The sequence below is a fragment of the Carassius gibelio genome, chromosome B22, assembly GCF_023724105.1.
Source record: "Carassius gibelio isolate Cgi1373 ecotype wild population from Czech Republic chromosome B22, carGib1.2-hapl.c, whole genome shotgun sequence".
NCBI classification, from domain to species: domain Eukaryota; kingdom Metazoa; phylum Chordata; class Actinopteri; order Cypriniformes; family Cyprinidae; genus Carassius; species Carassius gibelio.
In genome coordinates this window covers 4,468,055-4,485,364 of record NC_068417.1, presented here as the reverse complement: position 1 = coordinate 4,485,364, position 17,310 = coordinate 4,468,055, and the positions used below count along the sequence as shown (strand labels likewise).

Sequence of the window (17,310 nt, the reverse complement as noted above, 5' to 3'; positions counted from 1 at the left end):
TGCTATTTTTTTAATTGAGGACAAATAGCTATAAGCTGCAGCTATTGTGCAGCTTTTAATAAGTTAATGTGGTTAAAGAGAAGTTTCTATTTAAGTACTAGTTTAGTTTTAGTTTTTCTGTCCTATAAGGAGAAAAGTAATTACACAAATAACAGAAAAAAAACAACAGGGGGCTGTTTCATAAAAGATGCTAAGAAAAGCAGAGGATTCAAGTCCAAAACTTGACTTGAAATAACCTAACAAATAAATCGGGACTACAGTGGTTTCATAAATTACAATTTGACCCAGGTTCAATGAGTCAGGATAATTTGATGTGCAAGCTTAAAAGGCTTCTTAAGCAGCCCATAATGTCGATCATGGATCAAATCGATCCACAATGGCAAACAGTGAATATTTGTGCTGTTTAATGCATTTGAGACGTTGTACTTTCCTCAGTGCATAACTGACACATCACAGGTATATTTTTCATCTGTAAATGTTAAGAAATGTTCCAATTGGACATTTTTGCTCATTACGATTTTTTTCTGTCAATACTGAAACACGTGTGAACTACAAAGCCTATTTTACCTAATGAATAACAGTTAAGCTTCAAATGGGCAACATCACTAATATGGAAATGTTTGGATTAGTCCCGAATAAGAGGTAAGCCCAAACTTACCTTCTGTTTCACTTTAACTTATTATTATTATTTTTGTTTATAGCTAAAGCCTATATTATTATATAGTGTGATTAGTGAAGTGACATACAGCCAAGGTGATCCATATTCAAAATTCGTGCTCTGCATTTAACCCATCCAAAATGCGCACACACACAGCAGTGAACACACACCCGGAGCAGTGGGCAGCCATTTATGCTGCAGCGGCCGGGGAGCAGCTGGGGGTTCGGTGCCTTGCTCAAGCACACCTAAGTCGTGGTATTGAAGACTCCAGACTTGTACCAACAACCTTTGGGTTGGTTAGGAGTCAAACTCTTTAACCACCAGGCCACGACTTCCACACATTATCCATTAGAATTATATATTATTAATTATTGTTCTGTTCTGACAGTTAAAGTATTTGTTGTAAAGTGAATGGGAACTAAAAAAAAATATCCTATAGTGTATGTTATGTAGGACCTCGGTGAACAGTCACGCCAATAACTGCAGAATCGGCTGCTTCGGCCAAAGTAATTATAAGAGCCTACTTCCTCCCATCTGCGATCTGAACACAGTTAATGATAAGCTGAGGAAAACAATGCTCAAGATTGTCTGGACCCCTTTTTGTCAGGGAAACAAATGGCTAAAGGACATTGCGACATTAAGCGAAGTGATAACGTGATCATACAACAGAGGAAAGGTCTGTTGCGAAATGCCCCCACTCATGAGGAAACTAATAAGACATCGACATCCTGAGTCTCCAAAAAGGAGCTAATTTAATGAACTCTTTTTACAAGATAAAAGGACCCTGTGTATCACAGCATCACGTGTTCCCAATGTATGGAAACGCCCCAGGAATTGTTAATAATTAGTGGACCTCAACACAAAGAACCAATACAGGATCATCCCATGACTATGCTTCCTGCTAGCTTGAGAATCTTTCTACGAACTGAACTTTTCAACAAACTCTCTCAAAAGGACAACCATTAAGAAATCTGAAGGTTTAACTATAGTCACAAATAATGTTTTATGCCTTTTATATATGTTTGATGTGCTCAAGGTAATCGGTGCAACTTTCACCAATGTTTTATGTATGGTTTTTATGACTTTAACGGATAGTGCTATTAAATGTGTGTAAGATATGGAAAGTTTAGTATTGAATGAAAGCTCACGTATTTATCTAAACTTGGAGCAAATGAAATTTCCAGATTCTGTATTGTGTGCATATTATGACACTTTATAAGGTATTAACCCAAAGATCCATCCCACATGACAATGCCACATGATGTTTAATCGAGAATCAGAACGGGGCGTGTCTAAGCTCTGCAACAGCATCCAATTGGGAGATCGCATCATGGGATGGACCAAATCTGCTTCGATAAAACCCCAATGCTCCAGTCTAGTCTCCGGTCTAGTCTCCAAGCACGTCATCTCTTGTCAAGGGTTGTGTCGTGTCGCTTAAATGCGGTGCGGTGTGCTACGCTGCTCTTCCATCTAGGCCATGGCTTGAACTTCCTACACGCTGCTAGCGTTCTTGCCATCCAGAACTCAAAACCACTCCGTTGAAACTTCACGTCAGCGAAACCATGCTTGCTCGCCCCTTTTCAACCCCGGCTCCTAGCCATCAGTGTGCTTGCAAGTCATAAAGAACTTCAACTTTCCGTGACAGAATCTTCAAAGCTCACGCCGCGCAAACGAGAGGACTCGGAAGAAACTTTGTCCACCGTCAAGGCAAGAGCTGTTGAATCTCTCAAAATCACCAGGCAATCAACCAACCAATCAAGGCAAAGGGCTTCCCCAGACGTCATCTACGCAACCGCGAATCCCAGCCGGAATTCCCCTTTCAGTTCAACGCGAGCCAAGGAGACGAAACGACACTGCGGCCAGCAGCACAACCACAAGTAAAGGCAAACAAACCTCTATCTATTGCTGAAATGGTGCAAGGTCATTATTAAGTTGTAAAGATAAATTAGGGCTCTGCTTTTATTGATTCTTGATACGCCTGTGAATTTGGTAGAGATTTTCTCATTAACTCCCCTCATAAATCCGTTGCAACTGTGTGTGTATGTGTATGTATGTTTGTGTGTGTGTTCATTTAGTTTTAGATCCATATAATCTATAGAATAGCTCAAATTCTTGTTTCATTTATAAAGAAGTATTGTCTTGTGTGGTGTATTTTTAGATTAAACTTTGCCCAGATCCTGTGCTACCTAGCCTGTAGCGTATGAATTATCTTTCTGTTGGTATTATCTTGTTCATGAAGTAAACTCAAACAGATTTTAAGGATATACTGAATTTTAAGTTCGCTGGACGAACCGTTGATGAAGTATAAACTAAATCAATTTGGACTCAGTTCAATTAAAGCAATTCGAACCTTTAGATTTGATTCTTCTCAAAATAAATGAGCAAATAGTTTCTTACAGTTATGTAAAAAAAATTTATGTACACTTTTCAGTGTTTGTCAAAATATTTGCACACCAGTTTAACCTAGTAAAATTTACCCGGGATCTGTATTGTCTTTTGTTGAGTCATGCCGCGGTGCACCACTCGCATCCGAGAAAGGCACAAAAACCAGCGGAGCAATGCCACGGGTTTCGCTCGGGGATGAATCCGCGAGAGTGGAAGAGTTCTGCAGAACATCTGCGGTTTGTATCGATGCACCTTATGAGAGCATAAGACCAAGGTAAAAAAATATATGTACGTTTGTCTGTGTTTGTGTCAACATTTTTGCACACCAGTTTAACCCTCTGGAGTCAACTAACGCGAATACGCATTAGTTGACTCCGACAATAACTTAACCTGTTAGGTTGACCCCCCATTATGGGACTTACAGCTGAAACTGCTCTACCTAATTACTCTAACTATCTGCCTAATTACTTTTAGTTTCATTCAGTTACTGATGTGACATTTGCAGTCAAAACCTGGGGCTGGATTCACGAAAATCTTCAAGAAATTAGTTAAGAAATTTCTTAAGATGAATTCCATCAAGTTCATAAGAATGCTCTTCTGTGTTTAATTCATGAAAAACTCTCTTATCTGAATGAACACATGATGCACAGATAAACTCACACTTTGTCTTTTTGAGCTTCCTGCAGATTACCATAATAATTGTAAGCTAGCACACTATTTTTGTCGCGACTTTGACTTGCACTCAGCTTCACATTTTTAATGCTGTTTTTTGAACAGTTACTTTTAGAATAGCCTAGAATACTTCTACCTCAAATGCTTCCTGCCCATTCATATGCGCTGATTACTGCCAAAGATTGTTGTTTTAGAGTTGTTACTGAGTTTTGAAGTCAACAAAAGGCTAATCATGAACAATCATTGTTTATATTATCAGTCATCGCTGTCACTTCAGAAAACCTGTGCACATCTCTATTACTAGTCCTACTATGTATTATATGTAGCTGTTGTTGTTATGCTTAACCCAATAAATTCATTAAATAATTCTTACTGTTTGGGATTTAAGTCTGGGGCTGTCCTAAATTTAAATTAGTTATTTACAATGATTTCTAAGAAGATTCTTTACAAGAATTTGAATTACTTTTAAGTTTTGTTCAAGAACAATCTTAAGAAAAAAAAAAGATAAGAATATTCTTAAGATGATTTTTTGGGAATACAAAATATTCGTAATTTCTTTTCTAAAGTTAAAAAATAAGAAGAAAATGGCAGTTAAGAAGAAATTTCTTCTTAAGAATGCTTCGTGAATCTAGCCCCTATCCTCTAAAAAAATTCAGTGGATCTGTTGCCACTACTAATTTAATGTATTAGTGCAAGTTAAAAATTCAAATTTATTGATTTAATTAAAATTTTAAGTGCTAAACATTTTTAAAGAGTTATGACATCTTAATGCTGATTTCAATCAGGACCACTTCCTTCAAGTATATTTATGACAATTAAAATTGCATACAGTTAGTGTTAGCGGTATGGTTATGTTCTGGGCAACACTCCACATGCCTGTCCATGCAGCCATGCTTGGACAGAGCGGGGAGAGCAGCAAGACAAACCCCCCTGGGGTACAGAACCATTATAAGCATATATAATTACAATTCACAACGTGAATTACGTGAGTTGTAAACAAAATGTGAGAGACTGCTTCCAATGAAGAGACTGTAAAGAAAAAACAAATTTAGATCGAATTACTGGTTCAGTTGGTGGAGTTGGGGTTGGAGGAGGGAGTTAATTGCAAGCATACACCCCTAGCAGCAGCATTATCCAATTTTAAGTTTCTAACATGCTGAAAAACCACATTAAGGTGGGGGGTGGGAGCGTCACCCAAAGTTAAGCAATAGAGGATGTGCAACAAGTATGTTCTTAAAATGCTTAAAGCAACTGTGATTGTAAATTGGGAAGCATACACCCTAGCAGCAGCAGTCTGATATGATGGCAGTATATCCAATTTTATGTATCTACCATGCTGTAAAAATCACAAAGGGGGAAGCATCACCCCAAGTTAAGCAACTGAGGATGTGCAACAAGCATGTTTCTTAAAATGCTTAAATCTCATGCCAATCCCGAGTACCCACAGAGCAGTACCGAATCCCCATCTCCAAAAGTCTCCAGCCTGGTTATATCTGCAAGACAAAAATAAAGCTTCCAATTCTCTATGGAACACCAAGCTCCTGTAAGCATGCTGTGGGCGGAGCTATAATACTGATGTTTCATGTTGTTTACTTTAACATATATTCACTTATGTGCTGATTTCTGACAAAAGACAGAAATCTGATGCAGTTGTACTTACTTCAATAGCTCAATGAAAACACTTGACCAAATTTTCCTGTCATTGTATGAATTATACAGATTAATGAACCCATTTGTAAATGTTGTGCGATAGCTCATTGCAAGCACTATCTGCGTTCATAGGCCGCCCCCTCATGATTCATTGTTTAACGAAACCTGGTGAGGAATCATGTATTTGTTACTGTGGGTGCCCCAAATAAAATTTTAATTTAATAAATGTAAATTTAATTTAAATTGTTCGGGCGCCAAACAAGCAAAAAATATATTTATTTGATTTATTTATTTATTTATAATGTGTATATATTTTCCATGTAAGTACAGAATTATTATTAGTTTTTTTTTTTTTTTTTTATATAAGAATTCAATTCATTTCAGAGCTGCATTACAGAAGGTCTTAGGCTGCGGCTATTTCCCTTGCTGAATTGACATGCCTGTTTTGGCGTTTTCCAGATTACTTTTCATCCAGTTAACATTATTTGTGGATGTTTTCAGCCAGCATCACTACAGAACATTTAATGTTCTCATGTGTCACACAACACGCCAATATCAATAATTCTGTGTCACAGCTGAATGAATGATGCGGCTTATCACTTTACATTGTTGCGCAAATGCAGCGCTGAGTGGGAGACTCTGCTCTTGCATGCAGCTGGCGGATGCAGTGCGTAGCGCCACTTCACACTTTTTTGGCAGTTTGGTGTAATTTAGAAACAGTGACTAATGTGGTGGAGGTTTCCCTCGCTTCGGCGATCAGCTCAAGGTTAGAATATTAGTCTTATTTCCAAGGAAGTGTGAGCAGTTATTAAAAATATTAATGCAACCACGGGCGTGTTTTTTTTTTCTCTCTCTCTCTCTCTCTCTCTCTGGTAATTTGCATATCATCGTAGGCCACTTAGTATGTCCCAAATCGAAGCACGACCACATATAGCCTAAACATCATATCGGATTAGATAACGTCTCAGGTCCAAACAGTCCACCGAATCTTTAAATCTGAATGAAAAAAAAATTAAATACATGTAAACGTGGCTATTGAGATCACGTTCTTATAAGCTTATGTATAGAATCCATAGAGCGATAAATGCGTGCTTTTGAAGTTGCGTGCATCTGAAACACCTTATCGGCATGTCCTTAGAGTGATTGCATGCTCTAGCTGCATATTGCTCCAGATGTATGAACACAGATGTATAAATGCTGCTGCTAATATGCTTAATATTAGTTCCTGCAACCGATGCAAAATTATATTAACCACCAGGCAACATGCACAGCGATGTGGATTAAAAGAGCATTCACTTATCTTAGATGCAGATTTCAGATGTTCTGAAACAAACTGCAACAGTTTGATTTGCAAGAAGCGATGCAATCAGTTAATTGCAAGCAGCAATGCGATGGAAGAGACACTGAAGAATGTTAATTTAAATAGACTGCAGGTGATAGGTGTCAAGACTGGATTGGTACACGTCAGGAACAGCTGACTGTCAGATGATGCAAGCGTGACTAACGTGGCCTGACTGAACTAACGCGATGCTCCATAATTATTGCTCCAACGTAATACTGTGTATAACTTCAACTTAAATATCCATGTTAGTTTGTTTAAAACATTATTTAAATTGTACTAACTCTGTAACTTTTTTCAAGTTCACGTTTCAAGTTCCCAGCATGCTTTGCATGTGACTGAATAATGAGCGGTAATGTAGAAATAAACTCATATTTTATGCATTTCTATTCAAAATCAGAACAAGAGCAGATTTATAAACTTTTAGTATTTAAAAGTGTTTCTGTTATGTTGGTGGTTTTTATGAGATTACCATTGTGCTGAAGAGTAGAGTGTTTGCTTAGGTTGAAAACAGACTCAGTAGGCATTATCTTAAATCTGTTTCAATCAGAACGGTGTCATCAAAAATAATATTTTGGTTGTTTCTGTAACCAGTGTTCATGATTGAATCAAATTTAAAACAATGTGAAAAAGCAACGTAGAAAAATTAAGTTGTTCTAACTTAGCTGGTCTGAGTATTCAACTTAATAATTGTTGGTTTTAGGACAACTTTGAAGAAAGGTTTTGATCCAATTCAAATGTTGACTACTGTATAGTGCAATATAGTTTATTACCATATTTTTCAGACTATAAGTCGCACCTGAGTATAAGTCGCATCAGTCAAAAAATGTCATGACGGGGAAAAAAAACATATATAAGTCGCACTGGATTATATGTCGCATTTATTTAGAACCAAGAGAAAACATGACCGTCTACAGCCGCGAGAGGGCTCTCTGTTTTCAGTGAAGACTACAGGAGCACTAAGAAGAATACAGCCCTCTCTTAGCTGTAGATGGTAATGTTTTTTCTTGGTTCATGTAAAAAATTAATTTTGATAAATAAGTCGCACCTGACTATAAGACGCAGGACCAACCAAACTATGAAAAAAAGTGACTTATAGTCTGAAAAATACAGTAAGTTATCATAACTTAATTTCAGAAGAAGTTGCCTTAACTCAAAAATATTTTTTTTTTGCGTCAAAACAATCTTTTTTAGAATGTGAAATATACATTCTCACAGAATGTAGCCTATTCATTACCAATATACTGAACCATCTCTTTGCTTTTCTAAATCCCAAACAGAGTTCAGAAAATCAGAAAAGTATACGTCTATGAATGTGTTTTATAGGCTATTTTAGACTTATGAAATACAAATGCGTGACAAAAAAAAGAGCTGAGCTTTTGGGAGACAATCTATTATGTAGACTTTCTGTGATTTACAATGCACATACCAGAAGCAACAATATCTGCAGAATGGAGAAGGGTTGGGCATTCTCAAAAATAAAATCTACATTTTATTAAAATTTTTGTTTTTGTGTTTCAGAAAAATCTATGTTAAGGCATCTCTCCATTACGGACTGTTCTGAAAGCAGAATTTATGCAAACATGTATACAATGCTTTAAAAACTTTAAAAGAGATGTCTAGAGGGTATTTAATAAGTCTGCCCCCCACGTAAGATTTTTCCAGTTACTAGAGATGTCTGGAGGGTATTTAATAGGGCTGCTTATTAAATACCTATTAAATCCCCCAGGTAAGATTTTTCTAGTTACTAGATATGTCTACAGGGTATTTAATAGGTCAGATTTTCAGACAGGCTGGTGTAACGCCATCTGGGCCTGGTGCTTTTCTTCTTTTGTTCTTCTTGAAGACCTGGCGCACATCATCTTCAGAGATTTGAAGAGCAGGAGGTGTGGAGAGGGGGATTGCATGAGGTGTTAATGGTTGTGTAGGGAGATGGTCAGAATGGGTGTTGGGGGTTTCAAATCTACAATAAAACTCATTCAGGTCGTTAGCAAGTCGTTGATTAGCCTCAGTGCAAGAGGATGGTGTCTTGTAGTTTGTGATGGCCCTCAGTCCTCTCCACACTGAAGTTGAGTCGTTGGAAGTAAACTGGTCTTCCAACTTTTTAGCGTAGGTCTTTTTAGCTGCTCTGATCTCTTTGTTCAGTGTGTTCCTGGCCTGATTGTACAAGACCCTGTCCCCATTTCTGTAGGCATCCTCTTTGGCCTGACGAAGATGTCTGAGTTTTACTGTAAACCATGGCTTATCATTGTTGAATGTTAAATAAGTCCTGGTAGGAATGCATACATCCTCACAGAAACTAATATAGGATGTTACAGTCTCTGTGAGTTCGTCCAGATCGGTGGTAGCAGCTTCAAAAACACTCCAATCAGTGATGTCAAAACAAGATTGTAAATCCTGCTCTGTTTCGCTGGTCCGTCTCTTCACAGTCCTCATTACAGGTTTAGCAGATTTAAGTTTCTGCTTGTAGGATGGTATCAGATGAACCAGACAGTGATCAGAACGTCCCAAAGCTGCTCGTGGAACAGAGTGATATGCATCCTTTATTGTGGTGTAACAGTGATCCAATATATTACTGTCTCTGGTGGGACATGTAACATGCTGTCTGTATTTTGGCAGTTCACGGGAAAGATTGGCTTTATTAAAGTCCCCAAGAATGATTAAAACAGAGTCCGGGTGTTGTTGTTCTGTCTCTGTGATCTGATCAGCGAGTTTCTGTAAAGCCAGGCTTACTTGTGCTTGTGGAGGGATGTAAAACACTGACCAGAATGAACAAGTGAAACTCCCGCGGCGAATAGAACGGCTTGCAGTTGACAAACTGCATTTCTAGATCAGGACAGCACATCTTCTTTAACACCGTTACATCTCTACACCGCCGTTCATTGATGTAAAAGCATGTCCCGCCGCCACGTGATTTCCCCGTAGATTCTGATTCGCGATCCGTTCTGAACAGCTGAAAGCCCGGCAGATGGAGCGCGCTGTCTGGTATGGCATCATTCAGCCAGGTTTGCGTGAAACACAGAGCAGCAGAGTGTGAGAAATCCTTATTTGTCCGAGAGAGCAGAAGGAGTTTGTCTGATTTGTTGGGTAGAGAGCGGAGATTTGCCAGATGGATGCTAGGCAACGGCATTCGAAATCCGCGCTTCCTGAGTCTGACGAGCGCTCCCGCTCGCTTCCCCCGTCTGCGCGTCCTGAAGCGCTTGATCAGCGCCGCCGCTCCTCCGATAACAACATTCAGTAAAACATCTGAATAATTAAAATCCGGTAAAAGATCTTGTGGTGTGTTCTGCCGAATGTTCAGCAGTTCATCCCTGGTGAAACTGATCGTGTTTGTTAAACAAAAAACAGGAAAAACTAACAAAAACAGTACAAACACTGGAGAGCCAAGCACTGAAGCAGCCATGCGCGGCGCCATCGAGTACTCTTGTGCCTTTATCTCTTTTAGGTTACAGTATGGGATCCACATAAAAAAAAAATCTTCACAAGTCAACAACTGAGACAGATGAAGTTATAACCTGTAAATTGAAGGATATTTGATGCTTTAAAATGATCTAACAGCAAATGCTGCTCCAATTCATTGATCATTAGTTGTTCTTTAGTTGATAGAGATTGAACGGGTGCATGACTCTTATAAACTTGTTTTAATAAATCTCTTTTGCATTAAATAATAAAAGATATAAAGTAGCTTAAGTTAAATTTTATTGTACAAATAATTATAAACTGCTATAGACTTTTAAGATGGGAGTTTCACATTTGGGACATGCATTACAAAGTAAATAATTTTTTACATGCAATTATCCAAAATAAAACCAAACAAGATTTGTAATGAAGATAAAATATGTACACAAATAAGAACAAATGCTCAGCATCATGCACGGCACGCAAATATTGCGCTCTGATATTTTGAAGAATATACACACCTGTATTTAAATGCAGCTATATTTTTTTTACTTTACTTAAATTGACAGAAAGTAAAGAAAGCTCCCTTTAAAATCACTGAAGTTGTCAATTAATAAAGCTCTTTTTTACATTGTGTGCATTTTGTTGATTATTATGAGAGAATTTGAGTTTAAACATGAGGACGTTTTATTAATCCGTCCATTCGAGTTACAGTGATTTAGCTAAATCGTGCAGGTTTCATTTATGAATTTCTTGTTTTGATTAGGCCTTAACAATGGGAGCAAAATTATACAGTGCCTCACGTTTTACTAAAATAAAGGAAATAATTTATAAAACTTTCTTAGTGTACAGACATATCTTTTTCCCAAGAAGTTATAGGTCAAAATAAAGGACAGGTAACGAATAAAATAAATTAAAAATGTATTTGTGACAAACATAGGCCAAATATATGAGAATATTGACATTTTGCATATAAATCCATGTAGCCTAGCTCACTAAAATAGACTACCACTTTTAATGCTCTGATGCAAAGTAAACCATTTTTTTAGGATAATATAACAATTCATATTACAAAAATAAAACTGCAGACCTATTAAATGTTTCAAATCTAAAATATGGTGTAATACTGTGTAGCTTAGAGAAAATATAACCACTGGCTCATAGGCTTGACATTTATCCTGCTTTAATTCGTTCTAAGAAATGCACATTGCAACTTTATAAATACTAAACATTCACCTGTGAATTTTAATTATTTTAACTACAGTGTTTTTCTTTCATTTTCCCTGACTGCAGCCATCAAATGTAACACCAGTAAGGCAAAGCTGACAGCTATTTTTGCGAAAATATTTTTTGATGCACTTGTTTAATAACTTGTGGTTAAAGCGCCACTCAAATTTTTTATTCAGTGGTTTTAACTTAGTGTTATAAATGCTTTAATGGTTGAATGCACAATCTGCAACTATGTTAAAATGTTAAAATATTCTTCAAAAAAAAAAAAGGGGTCATTACATTTTGGCCACAATACATTTAATATAGTCGGTTTTAGCCTATTTTTTTTTTTTTTTTGATAGATTATTTTGGTTGCATTTTCTGTATACTTTTATTTTTGGACTAATAATAAAGTCAACTAATTGTAGTCTATGTGATTGAGTCAGTGGTAATATCAATGCGTTCCTAATGGTCAGTGATAGAGGAGCTCATCTTAGCCTGACAGTAAGTCTGCTCTGGACCAGGTTAGTTTCTCAGCCAGAGTGACTGAGCTTGAGCTATGGTAATTTTGTTTTATGAAACCAAATCAAGTGATAATAAGTCAGACTATCTGAAATAAGCCTGGCTTATTTGGTAAACTTGTTTTATGAATCAGCCCCCAGGATTTCTTCAGTCTCGTTTGAAATGTTTAATGCTGCGAATGGTAATTAAACAGATGGAAGGACAGATTCATGTCTCTATGGTAAATGTATGCCTCCTTGCTGCTGCTTGTTTAATTGTATTACTGGAATGTAGCTCCAGACTGACTTCAATAAACAAGGAAAGTAGATATGATTAATTGTTTTTGATTTATTGTTTTATTTAGTTAATTTCTATAACAAATATCCCAGTGGAGAAAATAGCTAATGCGATGTTCTAACACAAAACACATGAAATACCTTTCAGTAGCTGATGGTGTTTCCTCACTGAATAACGGTGGTTCACCTTTTGACCGGTCACTCTTCACAGACACATGTGAGACTGATCTTACACTGATGACACAAGGGAGAGGGAGAGAGAGGGTCTCATTTGAAAAGGTTAGCTAATGCTATGTTGTAAATGGTCATTTCTGTAGATAGATGGACACATTCATGTTTGATTGCAGACATATTTTCAAGAATGAATTTATGGTCTCAGACACAGTTTAATGAAGAAACAAGCAAAAACTCTGTGATTTGTTGTGTCGTTTAATTAATTTCTGCAAAAATATCCCACTGGCGAAATTAGCTAATGTGATGTTCTAACACAAAACACATGAAATACCTTTCAGTAGCTGATGGTGTTTCCTCACTGAATAACGGTGGTTCACCTTTTGACCGGTCACTCTTCACAGACACAGAGCTGGACACATGTGAGCCTGATCTTACACTGATGACACAAAGAAAAGGAGGAGAGCTTTTTTAAATACTAAAAAAAAAAAAAAAATACAAAAAAAAAAATACAAAAAAAAAAAAAAACAACAAGAGAAAAGTAGTATCCTCATGTATCACATTCAGCTACATTCTCCTCAAGCCGCCTTTCCACTGTCTCTGACGAACGACAAGCGACAGACCGGAAGTCATTAATTTCCTATGGAAAGTAAAGCGGGAGCTGCGTGGAGTTCCAATCACATGCGTATGCGGAAATTTCGGATCAGATTTGAGCCTTGGATGCGTTCAAATATTTGAACTTCTGCGACTAGACCGTACGCGAATGCCCGACCGGATGTGATGTATTCTAATCAAAACTATCGGTGCGGTGTCAGAATTACAAATATTTTGTTAACATTATTCTTTAAACACTATTTCTGTAAAATGGTGGTTTATAATACTTATGACAGAAATAATTATTTAATAATTATTAAACCATTATTTACATTGATTAGATTCATAAAACCAACTGTTTATTTTGGGGGTCACCTGATTTGTCACGATGCATTCATACATTAACTATGTATGAATGAGTCTACTCCACCAAACTACTGCTATAAGCATGAGCCCCGTCAGACTGGTCGTGGCGGAGGTGTTGCAACAATATATAGTGATATTCTCAATGTTACCCAGAAAACAGGATACAGGTTTAACTCTTTTGAAATACTTCTGCTTAATGTTAGACTGTCAGACATGCAAAAGAAATCTCATGTATCTCTTGCTCTGCTACTGTGTATAGACCACCAGGGCCGTATACAGAATTCCTAAAAGAATTTGCAGATTTCCTCTCAGACCTTCTGGTTACTGTTGATAAAGCGCTAATAATGGGAGATTTTAATATTCACATTGATAATACAAATGATACATTAGGACCTGCGTTTACTGACCTAATACAACTCTTTTGGAGTCAAGCAAAATGTCACCGGGCCCACTCATCGTTTTAATCATACACTAGATTTAATTATATCTCATGGAATCGATCTTACTGCTATAGATATTGTACCTCAAAGTGATGATATTACAGACCATTTCCTTGTATTGTGCATGCTGCGTATAACTGATATTAACTATATGTCTCAGCGATACCGTCTGGGCAGAACTATTGTTCCAGCCACCAAAGAAAGATTCGCAAATAACCTGCCTGATCTATCTCAACTGCTCTTTGTACCCAAAAATACACATGAATTAGACAAAATGACTGACAACATGGGCACTATTTTCTCTAATACATTAGAAGCTGTTGCCCCCATCAAATTGAAAAAGGTTAGAGAAAAACGTACAGTACCATGGTATAACAGTGATACTCTCTCAAGAAAGAAACTCGTAGTCTTGAACGCAAATGGAGAAAAACTAACTTAGAAGTTTTTAGAATTGAATGGAAAAACAGTATGTCCAGTTATAGACAGGCTTTAAAAACTGCTAGGGCAGAGCATATACACAAACTCATTGAAAATAACCAAAACAATCCAAGGTTTTTATTTAGCACAGTGGCTAAGTTAACAAATTACCAGACGCCACCTAATTCAAATATTCCACCAACGTTAAATTTATGACTTTATGAATTTCTTCACTGACAAAATAGATAACATTAGAAATACAATAGCGAATGTAGATTCTACAGCATCTAACACTTCAGTTTCATCCATCGCACCCAAAGATAAACTGCAGTGCTTTACAACTATAGGACAGGAAGAGCTAAATAAACTTATCACTGTATCTAAACCAACAACATGTTTATTAGATCCTGTACCCACTAAATTACTGAAAGAGTTGTTACCTGTAGCCGAAGAACCGCTTCTCAATATCATTAACTCGTCGTTATCTTTAGGTCACGTCCCAAAACCATTCAAGCTGGCGGTTATCAAGCCTCTTATTAAGAAACCAAAACTAGATCCTAGTGTACTGGCAAATTATAGGCCTATTTCAAATCTTCCATTTATGTCAAAAAATTTAGAAAAAGTTGTGTCTGCTCAATTGAGCACCTTCCTGCATAAAAATGATCTGTATGAAGAATTTCAGTCAGGTTTCAGGCCCCACCATAGCACAGAAACTGCGCTTGTTAAAATTACAAATGACCTGCTCCTTGCATCAGATCAAGGCTGCATCTCATTTCTAGTCTTACTTGATCTTAGTGCTGCGTTCGACACCATAGATCATGACATGCTCATAGATCGATTACAAAACTATACAGGTATTCAAGGGCAGGCTCTAAGATGGTTTAGATCCTACCTGTCCGATCGCTACCATTTTGTTTACTTAAATGGGATGTCATCTCATTTATCATCAGTAAAATATGCAGTGCCACAAGGATCCGTCCTAGGTCCCCTTCTATTTTCAATATACTTGTTGCCCCTTGGTAATATTATTAGAAAATAAGGGATTAGTTTCCACTGTTATGCTGATGATACTCAGCTATATATCTCAACGAGACCAGATGAAACTTCTTAATTATCTAAGCTAACAGAGTGTGTTAAAAATGTAAAAGATTGGATGACAAATAATTTTCTCCAATTAAATTCGGATATATTAATTATTGGATCAAAAAACTCTACACAAAATCTTTTTGATTACAATCTGCAACTCGACGGATGTACTGTTACTTCCTCTACAGTCAGAAATCTGGGTGTTATATTAGACAGCAATTTGTCTTTTGAAAATCATATTTCCAATGTTACAAAAACTGCATTCTTCCATCTTAGAAACATTGCCAAGCTACGAAACATGTTATCTGTTTCTGATGCAGAAAAGCTAGTTCATGTATTCATGACCTCTAGACTGGACTATTGTAATGCACTTCTAGGTGGTTGTCCTGCTTCTTCAATAAACAAGCTACAGATAGTCCAAAATGCATCAGCTAGAGTCCTTACCAGGTCAAGAAAATATGATCATATTACCCCAATTTTACAGTCTCTGCACTGGCTACCTATTATGTTCCGTATCAGTTACAAATTATCATTACTTACCTATAAGGCCCTAAATAGTTTAGCTCCTGCGTACCTAACTAGCCTTCTACCACGCTACAATCCATCACGCTCCCTAAGTTCACAAAACAGTGGACTTTTGGTAGTTCCTAGGATAGCAAAATCAACTAAAGGAGGTAGAGCTTTCTCACATTTGGCTCCCAAACTCTGGAATTGCCTTCCTGATAATGTTCGGGGTTCAGACACACTCTCTCTGTTTAAATCTAGATTAAAAACACATCTCTTTCGCAAAGCATTCGAATAATGTATCTCTTAAATTGTGAGTGTAATTGCATCTGATCAAATGTGCATTCATATTCATTAGCTTGGGTTAAACTAATTTTACTTTGTTGGATCAGCAGCTATGCTAATGATGTCTCTATTTTGTTTCTATGTTTTGACTAGGATTTACACAAGCTCCAGTCTGGATCCAGAACACCTGAGAAGAGATGATGCTGACCCTCAGAGAACCTCAGATGATGCTAACCCTGAATCAACCAACAGAACTAACAATTATTGCTACATGTGTGACTGCATCATATAACAATTATTAATTAATAATATTAATAATGTTCATCTTCTAGCTGACTACGTCTTGTATTAATTTTTTCTAAAAATCCTGTCAAACGTGCACAAACTGACAGTCACTACCATAAGCTACTACTAAATATTGTTGAAACATTATTTTCTGTAAAGTTGCTTTGTAACGATTCGTATTGTAAAAAGCGCTATACAAATAAACTTAAATTGAAAAAACTTGAATTGAACTATGTTCATTAAAATTATTAATTTTACCATAGTGAATATGCCAAGGTAACAGTTGCTGCACGACCAGTTTGAAAGTTCTGCGCGACTGCCGCTAGAGGGAGAAATGTGACAATCGTGTCCGAATGTCATGTGCAGTGGAAAGGGGGCTTCAGTCTCAGTCATCCTACTTCTCTCACCTTCCTCATTTATATCTTCTCTAGTAATAGTGGCACTGACCCCAGCTTCAACACTCATCCATCCTTTCATTATTTACAGCTTCAGCATCAAACTTTCTCAACAAATACACTTCTTATACAGACACAGAAATGGAATTCAAACAGTATCTTTCTGGAGCCGAAGAAACATTGTTCTGACTGTTATACATACGATTTTTGCTGTATTATTAGTACCTGTTAAATGAATGCAATGATGCCCATGATCACAGACAGACTTGTTATACAAGGAAAAATGAAGACACTTTCAGCAAGTTATGTTAAATAATTACAGACCTGGCACCAGAATCAAGTCACTGAGGTTCATGTGTAATCGCCAAAAAACTATATAGCTCATTGTAATCCAACAAAGTTATGTTATAATCAATCAAGCTCAGAGAGAGAGAGAGAGAGAGAGAGAGAGAGAGAGAGAGATTACAGCAAATCACTTTACAGCAAAAGATACTTCATTTTGCAATGATTGTTTTGACTTGCTTAAGTTACCATATTATTGAAATTTTTGATCCACAAAAAGTACAACCTGAAACTAAAATTCAAAATATAGAATATTTTAATTCTGGGGTTGAAGTGGGAGTTAACATACATGTTGGGCTAGTTGCTCAAACAATGT

The 17,310-nt window shown here is 36.9% G+C and overlaps 1 protein-coding gene and 1 long non-coding RNA gene across 2 annotated transcripts in view; one reads left to right on the top strand and one right to left on the bottom strand.

The window, feature by feature from the left end:
* LOC127987694 (uncharacterized) overlaps positions 1-17,310 on the bottom strand; it is a 2,462,016-nt gene that overhangs the window by 2,436,982 nt on the left and 7,724 nt on the right. The window contains exons 3-4 of the mRNA XM_052590053.1: positions 12,615-12,719; positions 12,251-12,343 (exon numbers count right to left, since the gene is read on the bottom strand). Coding sequence (XP_052446013.1) covers positions 12,251-12,343; positions 12,615-12,719 — 198 coding nt within the window. The remainder of the gene's footprint in view (positions 1-12,250; positions 12,344-12,614; positions 12,720-17,310) is intronic.
* LOC127987805 (uncharacterized) lies at positions 2,014-16,442 on the top strand. The gene is made up of 3 exons (XR_008161418.1): positions 2,014-2,535; positions 3,163-3,317; positions 16,126-16,442. It is a non-coding gene; the product is annotated as an uncharacterized LOC127987805 (long non-coding RNA).